Source organism: Diospyros lotus, unplaced genomic scaffold (assembly GCF_014633365.1).
Source record: "Diospyros lotus cultivar Yz01 unplaced genomic scaffold, ASM1463336v1 superscaf6, whole genome shotgun sequence".
Lineage (NCBI taxonomy): Eukaryota > Viridiplantae > Streptophyta > Magnoliopsida > Ericales > Ebenaceae > Diospyros > Diospyros lotus.
This window is the reverse complement of record NW_026267109.1, coordinates 134537-150211: the sequence shown is the minus strand read 5'-3', so window position 1 is coordinate 150211 and position 15675 is coordinate 134537. Positions and strand designations below refer to the sequence as shown.

General features: G+C 35.8%; 1 protein-coding gene across 1 annotated transcript; it reads left to right on the top strand.

The window, feature by feature from the left end:
• Nucleotides 1-790: 790 nt before the first annotated feature.
• On the top strand, nucleotides 791-12363 carry LOC127793445 (calreticulin-3-like). Its single transcript, XM_052324175.1, has 14 exons — nucleotides 791-1089; nucleotides 4245-4352; nucleotides 5192-5384; nucleotides 8081-8339; nucleotides 8510-8566; nucleotides 8680-8727; nucleotides 9505-9591; nucleotides 9681-9738; nucleotides 9889-9956; nucleotides 10035-10127; nucleotides 10208-10264; nucleotides 10361-10462; nucleotides 11016-11042; nucleotides 11929-12363. The coding sequence occupies exons 1-14, from the start codon at nucleotides 957-959 to the stop codon at nucleotides 11938-11940; spliced, it is 1302 nt and encodes a 433-aa protein (XP_052180135.1). The 5' UTR covers nucleotides 791-956; the 3' UTR covers nucleotides 11941-12363.
• Nucleotides 12364-15675: the final 3312 nt, after the last annotated feature.

Genomic DNA, 15675 nt, shown 5'->3' with positions numbered 1-15675 from the left:
AAGGAAGCCCGACCGTGGGGCTTCGTTCGCGATGAAGCCTAGTTGGTTTCCATTGTCGCCGACAACGAAGCTTCGTTGGCGACCATTTTCAGCAATTTTTTGTTCATTAAAATCACGCAAAAAACTCTAACCTTGTTCAGCGAAGATAAGATTGACGTCGGTGGTAACAGTGGTGGTCACGACAGCGGTCAAATGGCTATCACGACAGTGACAGCAAGTGGCTATCACGGCGGCAGACGGTTTCTGTAGTGAGAGAGATGATGTGGGCGGATGAAATGGGTAATGAGAGGGTGAGGGTATTTTAGTATTTGACTATTGTCGTGGTTATTTTTATTTCTTTCTGATTTTTCAAATAAAATAATTATCAGATCGGGTCAAGTGGCTATATTATATAATTAGTTTGTTTGAAAATAAAAAAACGTTTTTTTTTTTAAAAATTGGTTAGAAAAAATTTTTATATTTGAATAATGATTACTTTTTGCCATTTTCACTTTTAAATGGGTCAGGCCGTGCCCTATCCGCTCGGTCCCGTTTTGGAAATTAAAAAAAAAAAAATCGTCTTCTCTCATAATTGGAATTTGCGACGACTACTGGGGTGGACCGGGGGGCGTAGACTCGGGAGAGAATACTTTGAAAAGTTAGGACAGTGACCATCAACGCCCCCATAAACACGGCAGGAAAGACCGTCAAGTCCACTACCCATTTTGCCCTTCTTTTTTCCCAATATTACACCAATACCTAGACACCTCCATTGTTACTCCAAGGTTTGCTTTTAGTAACATAGGAGCGGACCCATTGGGCAGTGCGACGTCGAGGCCGTCGCTCATTGGTCACGTTCTAGAAAGCTGAACGAGCACAACGAAGAGGGCACTTCCGTAATAAAGAGGCCAAAGGCGGGGCACTTGCCAACCCGATTTGCTATAACTTGCCCAACGCCCGAAACGGCACATCAGCAAATGGCGGAACCAACTCTCCGACCGACCGCGGCTTGTTCCAAGCGATCAGTGGCCTTGCTGCTTCTCACTCTCCACTTCTCACTTCTGTTTCACTCATCCCTCGCCGAAATCATCTTTGAAGAGCATTTTGAAGGTACCCATTCCTATTTTTCTGCCCCTTCTGGTTCTGTTTGTTTGGTTCCCCTGAAACCAAAAGCAATCGAGAGCTTGAAACCAAAAGCAGTCGAGAGCTTGTGACCATAATTGTTTGCCCTTTTTTCTTTTTGCTTGCTTGTTGTTGTTTGCTTTATTTGGTGCTTCTGAAAGGCATGTAAGTTTTTAGTCGACTTTTTCTTCCTAGTAAGCAAAAAGAGTGGAATGTTGGAGTGTTTAATTGCTTCGATCGGTTTATTCTGGTTTTTGGGTTTTAAGCTTAGATGAATTTGTTTGGTTCCCCGGAAAGTTGGAACAGATGGAGAGCTTGAACCCAGTATTATTTGCTCTTTCTGATAGCCGAAAATGCAGATGTTCTTAATCAACTGGGGAGTTAATAAAGTAGAAGATAGAATGTTCAATTTGTTTATTAACCTTTCCCCTTTTGGTTCGTGAAGTCTATTCTATAGCGTTTTAATCTTAAGAATCTGTTTGGTTTCGTGGAAAGCCAAAAAATAAGTGAATAAATAAATAACTGTATCGATTATTCTTGCTTCGCTTGTTGCTAAAAAGGCCGAAATTCTTAGTTTTTCCTGAGGAGCTAAAAATAGTTGAAGATGGCAGTGTTCAATCTGTTTATTACCGTGTAACCCTTTGGTTCATTGAATTATTTTTTTGGGGTTTTAATCGTAGATTATTCTGTTTGGGTCACCACAAAGCAAAAGAAATAGAAACCATGAATCCATTATGATTTCCTTTTTATGTGGCTCAAGACAGAAAAATTTCTTAATTATCTTTTTCCAAGGAGCTGAAGACAGTTGAAATGGGTGTTTTCTATATTAAATTCCTATTTGTTTCATTTGATGTTGTAAAAGCTTTACAAAAGATAAAGCTATAGATAGAACTAGTGAGCTCACATTCATGTAGCCGGCCCCACATAGTGAGATAAAAATTTAATACGATGTTGTTACATTTCTGTTTGGTTTTGATCTCAAATTGATCGTTTTGTGTCCGTGTAGCACCAAGAAAAGAAAACCGAAAGGTCCAAGACTCATACTTTTTCTTTGTTTTCATTCTTAGAGAAATCCATTTGGATCCCAATATAGCAAAAGAAATAAAGACTCTGTTTATGACCCCTTTGATTTTTTGGTTTGATCAGTCAAGTTTCCAATTTTTAGAAATTCTTTAGATTCCTATAATCCAAAAAAAAAAAAAAAAAAAAAGAAACGTCATTATAGTTTTCTTTTTATATTTGGAAAAAGCCCACAAAGATTGCTAGGTTGCACGGAAACGGAAATGCGTTCCTGAAAGTTTGTAATCAGAAATTACAGCAAACCTGCTTTGGTCGCCAGAAATGCGTTTCTAATTGGGAATTACAGAAATGGCCTGAAAACAGAAACGTGTTTCCGAAAGTTTTCTTTAATTGGGAAACGCCCCCAAAACATTTCGCAAATTATAGAAACGGCCCGAAAAACGTTTCGGGCCATCTTTAACTTTTCCAAAACGGGAAATGTCTTGGAAACGCTGAAATGGCATCTCCAAGCCGTTTTTATGCATCAGAAGCCTATCAGCATAGCTAGAATGAGTTTCTGTGTCTTCAATTTGTTTTATTTCCTCATCTCTATTTTCTTTGCAGCAAAAAATAATAAATTGAAGACTTCCTATTCAAATGTTTCACTTCTTGTTATGGTCTTTTCCTTACCTTTTGGTTGAATCGAATTGTGGAATTGTTACATTGTGGAATGGCTACCTTTTCTGGACCAAATATCTTTTATTTGAAATACATTGTTTGTTCATACCATTATTTTGGGTACATTATGGTAGCCTTGAGGTATGGCTAAATGCACAGGATAGCCTTTTTGATATATTACAATGACTTTCTAATGGATTTAACCATCATGATTGTCAAAAGATTATTTTACCCTTAACTTTTTAGAATGTATTTTGGTGATAGAACTCGCATTTGTTCACCTAAAGGCAAAACAAAAAATAATGAACAGGTCAACAACAGTCTGTAGTTAATGTTGTTTATTACAATTCAATCATATTTTTAATTAATTATTTTAAATTAAATGATATTCATGATTAATTTTTTAATTTAAAAATTAATCTGTATTAGTCAGATACCCTACTCGTAGTTAAACTATAGTTAATCCCCTGAAGGAGCTTCCTGCTACTTTCTTGAGGCAAATCTCATGCTGATCCACCATGGACTGAAACCAAACCCAAATAATCTACCACTTAAGAACAACCCAAGTACTCCTACACCCCAGGTCCAGTGCCTGAAAATCCCCCAATTCCTGACAACTCCCCCCCCCCCCCCCCCCCAAAAAAAAAACCAAAAAAAAAAAAAAAAGAGGAGAAAAAAAAAACTCATCTTTCTCCTCTATCTGTCTTTCTCTGTGTAATGACCACCCCATCCCCTTCCCAGATGATCCCCAAACCAATCTTAAAGTTGATCCCTTTGTGCCTTCGTGCTCAACTTTTACCATTGCCTTGATTTTTTGTTATTCTATCCACTCCTTGAATGATGATTGGGATGATGGAACCAAGGGAACAATAGTGGGTTTGCAGGTAAAGAAAGAAGGGAATATTAGGAACTATATATAAATGAGTCAGCTAACACGTCAACTTCTAGTAGTCAACTAACCGTATGCAAACAGGGAATTTGTTCGAAAAAGATTCAAACTAAGAGAGGTTCTTGTAATTTTTTGACAACTGAGATACTGTGAATTTTGACCATATATTAGTGGTATTGCATTTAATTTACATCGTTAATTTCCATCCTTGAAAGATCATGCTGTTATTTGTTCCACATTTTCTCTACTTTCTTCCTATCTCAAAAGCTAATATTTCTGGGGGATGTTTTATTGGCAAAAGAAATGAGGTTTTTAAATTGGACACGACTTTGGGACCAGGAAATGTAATAAATAGGAGATATATCCAAGTTACAAAGTGAGGTAAAAGATAATATACCAATCAAAAGAAAACAAAAAGTAGTAAAAGTTTATAATAGTGACTCAAATACACTTTCTTTAATACACTTTCTCTTGTGATGGCACTTCATGCTATATTTCGTAATCAACATTCTTTTGGAACTTCCTATGGGTTGGGGTTTTGATTTTGGCTTTTAACTGTTTGTTTGGCTGGAAACAGATGGGTGGCAGAGCAGGTGGGTTAAATCAGATTGGAAAAGGAGTGAGGGGAAAGCAGGTTCCTGGAAGCATGCTGCCGGGAAATGGTCTGGGGACCCCGATAATAAGGGTATTGATCCCTCTTATTTGCATTGCCTTTTATTTTTACTCCAAAAAGTTGTGATTTGATTATATTTGAAGTTGCAGTGGTAAAGCTTGTAGCAGATGGTGCCTAGCTTGTGGTTGTTAGTTTACTTTCTCTATTGATAAATTGAAGTCAGGTCTCTCTTTCTGGATTTGATTTTCAGTTTCTACTTCGTTGAAATCATAATTTGCTTATGATACTTTAGCTGTTGGTGCTGAGCAAACTTATCAGCAAAATGTTGCTTATAGTGCAAAATGGAATCAGTATGTTGGATAAGCAAGAGATATACATGTTTGTGTACCAGTGTATGCTAGTTCACTGCAGGCCAGTTTATATGCCTTCCTTTACTGTGAACGTACTGAGTCTATGTTCATCAAGCTAGTGTTGAATAACATGTTTCTATATAATTAAAATACCGTAGGGCATAGATGAAATCTAGAGTATTTGAGGAAAATAACAAAATCAATATCCTGTATAGATTCAACAAAACAATGTTTGGAAGAAGCAAAATGTAGGGTACTCAGTTCTACATCCAAAAATAAGAATATGTGAAACAAAAAGAGAACACTTGACATTTGGGTAAGTTTGTAACTTGGTCAGAGAAAAAGAGAGTAGAAATTGCAGAAAGTTACTGGATTATTTTCTAACTAGGTTGCTTGTGTTTTATTTATGTGGTTTTTCTCAACTGAGTGGACCACTTTTTACTTTAGTTATTTCTTATTGTTGCTTTGCTTTTGATCTTTTTTTCGTTGGTACTTTTTCTTCCATTTTAATAGATTTCCTTAAAATAGCAGTTTGTTAAATACTCCCTTTGTACATTTTAGGTATTCAAACTTCTTCGGATGCAAAGCACTTTGCCATATCTGCAAAGATCCCAGAGTTCAGCAATAAAAATAGAACACTGGTTCTCCAGTATTCAATAAGGTTTGAGCAGGAGATTGAATGTGGTGGTGGTTATATTAAACTACTCTCTGGATTTGTAAATCAAAAGAAGTTTGGTGGAGACACTCCTTATAGGTGAGTTTTCCATTTCATTGGGTATTTCATGCAATCCATTATGCCCTTTTTATGTGTTTTCCATAGTCATAGTTTACAACATGACATCTGGAGGATAAAAAAGTACTGGATGATGATCTGTTCTTAAGTCAAAATAAATGCTCGAACCCTGTAATTGGTATTTTCTTTCCATTTCACATCACTCTCTTAGGCAATGATCCTCAACTTTGTCACATGGTTGGATCATATGGCCGTTCCATTGTTTCCATCAAATAGTAAATGCCCTTAGAAGTGGTGTTTGAACACACTGGACAAGTCTTTGAATATACTGGACAAGTGTATTTGTGTTTTATTTGAGTTCTCTTGCTTAGGCTCAAATTTCCTGTGTGGACATTTAGTTTCTTTTTCTGTAGCTCATGTCTTCAAATCTTCTACTTGCCTCACCATTCTTTATTGTATTTTTTGCACATCATGACCATTACATATATTAGGTCATGGTCAGCCTTCCCTCTACTTTTAGCAGTTAGTGCCCCTATCACCTTTTGTGATCTTTTAACAGGTGCTCTGATGCCATCATTCACTGTCTTTCGTTGCCACATCAGGTCAAAGCTAGCGTACTGTGCAAGCTTCCTTAATCCTACATCCCCTTTCAGAAAAGCATCCTGATTTGGTTCTGACAGATACTTCCTTATCCATGATCATTTTCACCTCATTATCATTGTCGCTATCTTGCTAACTCAGGACAGCCTAGGTGGAGGCAAGGCCTACATCTCTCATATGCATAGAAAGGTTTGTAGTTGGAGGATAGAGTTGAGTTTCATTCAGGCCTAGCTCCTTGCTTGAGGATGGTTGCTACCAATCAACAATAAGAGAGGGATTGATGGTTGGTCTTTCTATTACTTGCATTGATCTCACGTGGTGATGTTACTGTTAGCATGTAAAAACACAAATGTGCTTTACGATCCGCTACGATAGAAAGCCTGTTGTAAATGTTACAAGTTATGGCTTTTAGGCGTGACTCACTTAAGACTTAATTCACCCTCACCATAAATTGAATTGGTGTGCACTGGGGGTATACCGAAATAGCCTTTTAGGATACAAAAAAGCCTATGTCTGGATGCATTTTGCACAAAACATATTCAAACCTCTAAGTAACCACCAATGACAAGTCTATCAAAGTCTTAAAGAATGTTTCTGTAGTAAACGAACTTTAAGAATGATTTAGAAGTATGGGAAAAAATTCTCTCTTGAACTAAATGAACAGCTCTATAAAAATGAAAACTCTCTTTATAGAGTTGTTCATATCCTTCCCGAAACGTTATGACTTTTCCAAATAGTCACAATCATAACTACCTTGATACCTTTTCATGTAATGTTGTGACTATTAGAATAGTCACCAACATAACTAACTGTTCTTTAAAGAGTAGTATCACTTCATGAAGATTTGTGACTATTGAATACAATCACCAAGTAACTACTCTTTGATAAAGAGTTGTAACTTTTAAGATTAACCACAAGTAGTTAGTATTTGGTTATTCAATCATCTTAACTACCCATTATGAAAAGTTGCGACTATTTTGAGTAGTCACTTTGGTAGTTAGAAGTTAATGAATAACCATTCATATCATTTCATTAGAAAATATGACTTTTTGGAAAGTACTACTTCTTGATAAAGAGTTGCAACTTTTAAGAATAACCACCAAGGTAGTTAGTATGTGGTTATTCAATCATCTTAACTACCCCTTATGGAAAGTTGTGACTATTTTGCATAGTCACTTTGGTAGTTAGAAGTTAATGAATAACCATTCATATCTTTTCCTTAACAAATATGACTTTTTGGTAAGTAATTCTTAATTTTGAAAATGTTCCAACTGTTACCATCATCCCATAATTATTCATTACACCGATTACTGTGTTGTCAAGCTGTAATGTCCCCTGGATTTTGGCTTTAATACCTAGAACTTCCTTCTAGGAAGGTTGCTTTCAATCAGTTATAAGAGAGAGATAGATGGTATGTCCTTCCATTACCCCCATGATCTGACACCATGTCATTACCATCATATTCCCGTAATTCTTTTTTACACCTCATTAATTTAGTGTAAAGCCATAATGGCCTATGGATTTACATTAAGGCTTAAGACTGCCACTATAAATGGGGGTCTCAACTATCAGAAACACATTGATCAGAATATTTAGTTATCTTTCCATTCTTTCTCTATGGTGACTTTCTAGCTCTCTTTTTCCCTCCTTTGGCAGTCGTCCATTTGTGCTCAGTGAATATCGTGGTTCCTAATTCTTCACTGAATTGCCAACCCCTTTATGCTATGAAACGAACTTTGCATCTAGAAATTACCACCACAATAACATAGCTACTGTGTCTATGTATTGACCATTTCTGAAACCAGCTTTGGCAGTTTATGGTGCAATATTTGGTGCATGTGAGGAGTATGATGATTGCTGAGTTCTCTATAATGACTCATGAGGATGCCAAAAAAATATGCTCAAATAGAAATGATCTTTCTGTGGCACTTGTACTTGGAGTCATTCCTGCCTCCAATGTCCACAAGTTATCATAGGTGCAAATTTATGCCACATATGATGGTCGATTATATATTTATTCTTTTTGTTGCTTATTTTTAGTTCATTTATAAAACAATTGCTTATTATGTTACCCTGGAAAGAAAATCTCTGTAGCTAAAACATTTTATTTTGTCAAGTGTAATGTTTGGACCAGATCTCTGTGGCTCACATACGAAGAAGCTACATGTTATACTCTCCTATCAGGGCCAGAATTACCCCATCAAGAAAGATCTTCAATGTGAGACGGACAAGTTAACTCATTTTTACACATTTATTCTTAGACCCGACACAACGTATAGCATCTTGGTTGACAATAGAGAAAGAGATTCTGGAAGCATGTATACAGACTGGGATATCCTTCCTCCTCGGAAAATAAAGGACATAAATGCAAAAAAGGTTGCCTCCTAAACTTTTAATGTTGATAGAAAAGTCTGAAAAAAATGATTAATGGTAAATTACGCATTGTACTAGTCTAGAATTGCATATTTTAAATTGATGTAAATACTTAGGTCTGGTAATTTTTCGATGGACTTGTTTGAATAAACCATTCACTTGCTATTTCACAGCCTGCAGATTGGGATGATAGAGAATATATAGAGGATCCTAATGATGCTAAACCTGAGGTATCTTTTTTATTTTTTATTAAAGCTTAATATATATTATCCTATTCTTTTGCATTCAATGTATAAAAAATTATGCATTTTTTGTTCTGTTATATATTTGTTTGACATTTCAGGGCTATGATTCAATCCCAAAGGAAATTCCTGACCCTAAAGCTAAGAAGGTTAGTTATTTCACTTGTGTATATGATTTGTTGAACAAAACCATGTAATTGATTGCCACTTAATTGATATGAAATAACCTGCAACTTCATTTTTTGGTACTTTTTGCTCGCCCAATTTTGAATCGATACTACCTACAATTGATTTTAGCATTCTCCCACCTTTGTTGAATTATTATTATTATTATTGAACAGATTTGGTTCTAAGGGTATAACACCCAAGAACTTCAACTAAGTTTGTGGAAATCAAACTCGTTAATTGACTCCATGAAAAGAATTCTACTTATATAGTTTCTAGGCTATCTAATCCTAATATTTAGGAGATAAGATACAACAAGAAGATAAAATACAACAGAATTTAAGCAATAAATAATAAAAGATAATAATCACATCTATTCCTATTATTTCTCCTGATTTCTAGGAGCTTAATCTTCAAACTTTCTGCTGCCTTTATCCGGTTTAGACTTATCTTTCTATCTTATGCACCAACTCCTTTAGCAGCTTGGAATTCCCTTCTTTATCTCTTTAATCTTGGTGGCACTTCCATTTCACTTAGGACTCTCTAAAAATTATTATTATTATTATTTATTTATTTATTTCTAAAGACCATCTCTTTATTTAAGCTTTATCTTCTTGGAGTCTTTTTTTTTTCCTTTCAATCTGCGGTCAATATGGAAGTAACAGAAGCATCTTTCCTGGTTTTGTGATTTATGGTTTGATTTATGTTAAGTAGAGGAAAGAAAAGAAGCTAAATATCATATGCTTTTTCCTTTTTATTAGCCTGATAGCTGGGATGAAGATGAGGATGGGATATGGAAGCCACCAAAGGTTCCAAATCCAGCATATAAGGGGCCATGGAAACGCAAGGTTTTACAAAGTCTCTCTAGACTGGTTGAAAGCTTTTAGTTCATTTTTTACTGGCATTCTCCTTAGTACATGTTTATTTGAAATGACAGAAAATAAAGAATCCTAACTATAAGGGGAAATGGAAGACTCCATGGATTGATAACCCAGGTATTCCTTATGTTTGACTATTTCTGTTATCCTATAAAACTCACAGCCCAACATGTTTGTCCATGTGTTACTTGTCTTGCTGTATGAAAATGCAGAAAATTGGGAATAAAAAGTTTAGATTCAAGTGTATATTCTTTCTTTCATCCACAGAATTTGAAGATGACCCAGACCTTTATGTTATGAAGCCAATAAAATATGTGGGCATTGAAGTTTGGCAGGTGAGTGTGACATCAATATCAGTCTGCTGAGATTTCAGTGCCACATATAGTTCAATCTATTTACATAAGGGATTGCAGGTGAAGGCTGGTTCAGTTTTCGACAACATTTTAATTTGTGATGATCCAGAATATGCAAAACAAGTTGTGGAGGAAGTGTTTGCGAATAGAGAGGTATACTCCTCTCTATTACTTTGAGGTTCCCAACTAGTAGGAGTGTGTAAATTTTATTTTCTTTATTTGATAAAATTCAGGCTGAGAAGGAGGCATTTGAAGAAGCAGAAAAAGTGAGGAAAGCACAGGAGGAAGAGGTTATTTTCTGTAATTCATGACAGTGTTAAATGAATTCAGGTGTAAACTGGAATGTTGAGTGAAGCTTTGCTGAATAATTGTGCATTGTTATGCAGGAAGCTCGAAGAGCAAGAGAGGAAGGTGAAAAGAGGAGAAGGGAGAGGGGTTATGATCGAAGATACAGAGATAGGGAGCATTATAAAGACAGATACAGAAGGGTATGCATCTCTTTATCATCAAAGCTGTTATCATTCCATCAATAGACTTTGGGTTGCATGCACCGAGTGTTTGCTCCCCGTATGTTACCAATTATCTTCATGATAAGTACCATTCTATGAGTTTATGTGCTTAAAAAATTTATGCTTTTTTTACTCCTATTCTTTACGGTAGTTGTTGATCTTTTTTCTGTTCTTGAATTCTCACTTCCCTGCATGAACTGTATTGCTTATGGGCATACCTAGAGTAGTTGGTTGTCCGAGCAAGAGACTTCATTTTCTTATTTGGCTATTGATTTTTTTAACTCCTGGAGATGGTGATATGATGACCCTCTTGACATGTTTGCCACTAGACTATCTTATTATAGGATTTGCCAGTGCCCTTTTCTATTGTGGATAGCATATGCTGTTTTATGATGACCCAATTAATACTGTTTGGTAGTGCAACAGTATTATTTCTAACGTTTTGTTTATCTAATATTATTTCCATATTGAAGTTTTAGAATGAAATGATCCAGGAGCGTAATTTCTGACATTTTTAATTTTTTTTTTGCAGCGTGATCGTTACATGGATGACTATCATGTAAGCATCTCTGTTCTTGGCAATGTTATGCACTGACAAAAAGTTTTTGTGTGTATGTGCACTTGTGGCAAATTGAAAATTCTATTTTGCACTTCACATATTTCTTTATATGAACAATTCTTTGTTGCAAAAAGATAGTTGACCATGCATTACGAATTCTTAAGGGTTCTCCTCTTGACATTAAACGGTTCTAAGTGACTTGATTCTTCTTGAGCTCATAGGCGTTGCAAGCTATGGAATTTTTAACTTGTAAGTTCTCATAATTGTTGCAACATCTCATGCTAGACATGGAATCAGGCACATACTTGGGACTTAGTAAAATAGCATCTTCATGCTGCTGTGCTAAACTGAGATCTTCTAGTAAAGAGTCACACGAGTCATGACAGTGAATCTGGAGGAGCTATCATGGAGTGGTAATGTCAGAATGGGAACTGTTGGGTTGATGGAATGGCATGTGCGAAGATGGTGATAGTGTTGTTTCTACTTCCTTCATGATGGGGGTAGTGAGGGTGGAAATATTGTCGGTGTTTGAGGGTGGAAATTACACTGTTGGTTTACTGGTCATAGATTTCTGTCATACTTGATGCCATTTTTTGGGCTGTTAGGTGGAGAGTATCAATGTCAAAATTTAAGCCCCAGGTTTAGTTTTTTCTTTTTCCATTGAGAATTCTCTCAAGCCTGCATGCTTTCTCTTTCCTTTTTTTCTCTCGTAACTTGTTGGGATCCCAATTGCATTGGCAAAATCTACTTTTCATGCTTCCTATTTGCTCAGATAATAAACTGTTGATCTTCAACACTTGCCTTGTGGATGTCCAAAGTTACCAACATCCTACATCATGTGAAACTGTTATTGAAATACCAATTGAGCTCTTCTATTCTTTTGCAGGACGAGCTCTGATCACGCTGTTTCTCAACTCCCTCGTCAAAAGTGATGTTGGTAGCCTATAATAACAGCATGCCTGCTTTCATCTGTTGGTTGAAAACTACCAGATTTTGTAGAATGTTGTAAGTGGAGTTTTAGAGGAATTACTCAGGAAAATGTGTCATCTCATCTCTAGAATTTGCTTTACCCCACATTGGGACTTGTAATTTGCTGCATATCTTGCTACTAAAATCCTGCCTGTAGAACTGTTGCTCCTCTCCAACTCCAAATCGTCTTAATTTACTGCCTTGGTTTGGTTCCTACACCATCAAGAAACCTCCGTGTTAACAGTATAATCTTATTGGCATTTGTACTGTTTGTGGAATGCCCAAGTATGCAAATTGGGCTGTATATTAACGCTTGAATGCCATTGAAGAATAACTTTTGTGGATTGTCTGACTGGACTTTCTGTGCATTTTCCTCTTATTGATTCAAGTTTTAACAATAGTTTGGTATGCTGTAGGTAGTTTTTTGACTTGTGTCTGTAGACACTTCAGTTTAATTGTGTTGATATACTGAATCTGAATCAATACACAGGTACTTGGGAAATTCCTTTGCTTGAATGTTCCTTAGTAGGTTTTCAGTCAATTCGGATTGATTTGCATGAGTATCTGGGAGACTCTCTCATAGTCCCATAGAAACCTTCTCGGGAGGCTCTAAAAAGGAAAGGTTATACACCTTTCTAGTGGAGGGTCAGAGTTGTCAGAGTCTCGAAAGTCTCTTAGAGACCTTCCTATAGGGGTGTGTAAATGATTGGCTTGGTTACCAAAGTGACCCAAATGCACAAATTGAACAAACTTACCAAAATGACCCAAATTCACAAATTGAATCAAATCAACTAGTTAAATCCAATAAATTGAATTAATTGATAATAAAAAAAATTAAACATAATTGTATAAATAGAATTGACTGAATAAATTGAACAAATACAAAAAAAAAAAAAAAAAAAAATTCAAAATTGAACTAAGATCGAATAAGGTGAAAAATTGAACAAAAAACTGAAAAAGTTTGAAAATTGTGCAACAGGTAAAAAAATGACATCGTTTTATAACCATAAAATGATGACTTCAAGTTCGATTAATTCAATTATTTTCAACCAAAAGATTGAATTGAAATTGAAAAATCGAATTCTCTTAAAAAATTAACCGAACCGAATTGAATTAAAAAAAAAGGCTAAACTGAATCGACAATTTGATTCAATTAGTTCAGTTAGATTGAACTTTTGCACACCCCTTTGTAAACATAACTCGGTGATCTTCTTTGAAAATTGTGTAATAGATTATGATTAATCAAATCAATGTCAGTCTCTTGAGGAAGTAGGGATGGTTAGTACTTTCCCCTCAGCTTAGTTATAAATAGAAATAGAGGGGGTCCATTTTCTCAAATAACACACTTCAACTTGCTAAAAAGTTTTGAAATTTTGTTTGAGAATCTAATTTAAGCACTAAAGTGTTTGCATAGAAAATCTCTTATTATATTTGATTGCTTCTTTTTTGTCGAATTATTGGAGCTTAGAGACGGATTTCTCAGTATAAATTATATTGTTGTATTTAAACGATAACAATTGGTGTCGTCTACAGAAACTATACTAAAAAGCCAAATAAAAATGTTCAAAATGATTTGCACAAGATCTCAATCGATTGGAAACAAGCAAAACGAAGAGAGACATGACGTTAACAATCCTTTGAACCCTTCAAGACTGCCTCATAGACTATTCCCTTGAGTAAGTATGAAGTACTTTAAAAGAAGCATGAAGAGAGCAATGGGGCTCTCCGAGAGATGGCGATCTTGCAGAGTGCCATGCCTCACGTTTACAATAGGCAACTTTACAAAAATGTGCAAAAAGTGGATAGAATGATCTAGCATATGAGACCTGTTGGGACCTTGTGAGAGTCTCTAGCAAAAGGATCCACCATTTATAGAAACCCATTAGGAGAGGGGTGTCTGGGAGACCTTCCCAAACTCAGCTTGGCAAGGAGAAGTTGGGATCGTATAGCCTCATAGATAAATGTATTAGGAAATAGTGAAGAGCAAGATTGCAGGAAAAGTAAGGATCCCGACAAGAAATCATCTAGGAAGGAGCAAGAGGATGATAATCAATCGATCATTAGTGCTTGCAAAGTTGCAGATATGAAGAAGTTAATTGAGCAAGCCCTAGAACAAAAAAAAAAAAAAAATGGTACTAGTAGAAAAGGATCAAAAGAGGAAAAGAATCCCCTTCACTCCTTAGATTATGGAAAAGCCTTTTCCTTCCAAGTTCAAAATGCCTTATCTCGCTATTTACTTTGAAAAAAGGGGATCCCCATGATCATATTCAGAATTATGAGTCGATAATGTTATTATATGATTGGGAGGATACTATTATGTGTCGAGCTTGTTTTTTGACTCTGACTAATCATGTGTGCACTTGGTTCAATGATTTGGTTGAAAGGTCCATTTCATCTTTTGAGTAATTGAGAAGAGAGCTCATTAAGGTCTTCATAATTAACAACCAACGGAAGAAGGATGTCAAATACTTTCTTTGCATCCAACAAAGTAGCAAGGAAACTCTCAAACAATACGTGGACCAATTAAAAAATACAACCTTGGACATTTAGGACTTACAGGTAGGTGTAGTGGTGTTGCAATGCTTCAAGAGACAAAATTAGTATTGTTGCAAGAATCACTCTCTCTAGATCAACTTACCTCTTTAGCAAATTTGTTCATTTAGGCTAACAAGTATATTTTGCTGGCAAAAGTAATAAAAATAATTGAAGGACATGAGGAAAGAGATAAGAATTTGTAAACGTTGAAGCATGGAAATAAGAGCTTATGGACTCTTCCCCGAGAGATATGGAATATAGACAAGAAGGTAGGCTAGAAAGACAAAAAGGATGGGGTAGGCAGCAGGAAGATAAAAGATCTTTTGTGGAAAATGAGCTTGCTTACCAAGCTATTCATGTTATTTCTAGGAAAAAAAAACGATGATTGGAAGTACTTCATCCTTAAAAACGTCTATGCAAGATAGGTCTATCAAGTTAACTTAGTCATGAAGCTTTAAGAAAATGAAGAGTCCATCACCTTCACTCTTGTAAATCAAGGAATTATCATTATGCCCTATTATGATCCCATGGTAATTTTGATAGTAATTGGTAAACATTTGATTAAACGAATATTAGTGGATAGTGATAGTTCAATCAACCTTTATTGGAACTGTTTCAAGGAAATGAATATCTTCCACAATAGATTGAAAATTGTATCTTCTCTCCTATAATGTTTCACTAGGGAAGTTGTACTCATGGTTGTGTCAATGTAGCTGGCAGTAACATTGGGATTGAACCTCAGAATATAACGTGGTAGGCGAACTTCATGATAGTCAAATCATCCCCGTCAGCTTTTAATGTAATAATGGGATACCCACTTCTAAACTATATGAGGGAAATGATTTCCTTAGGATATCTCTTGAAATTCCCAACACCTCATGGAGTAAGAGAACTTTGGGGAAATTCGAGGAGGGCAATGACCTATTACATCTGCTCCACTCAAGGAAAGGAAAAAGAAAAAGAGGAAACTCTCACTATAACAGAGCGAGCCATGGTTGAGCCTCAGCTAATGAAAGAACTGGAGACTATAAGATTAAAGGAAGAGAATATAGAGAAGCTGGTGTATGTGGGAAGCCAACCATAAGAGGAAACAAAGAAAGAAGTTATAGACTATTTACGGGCCTATGCC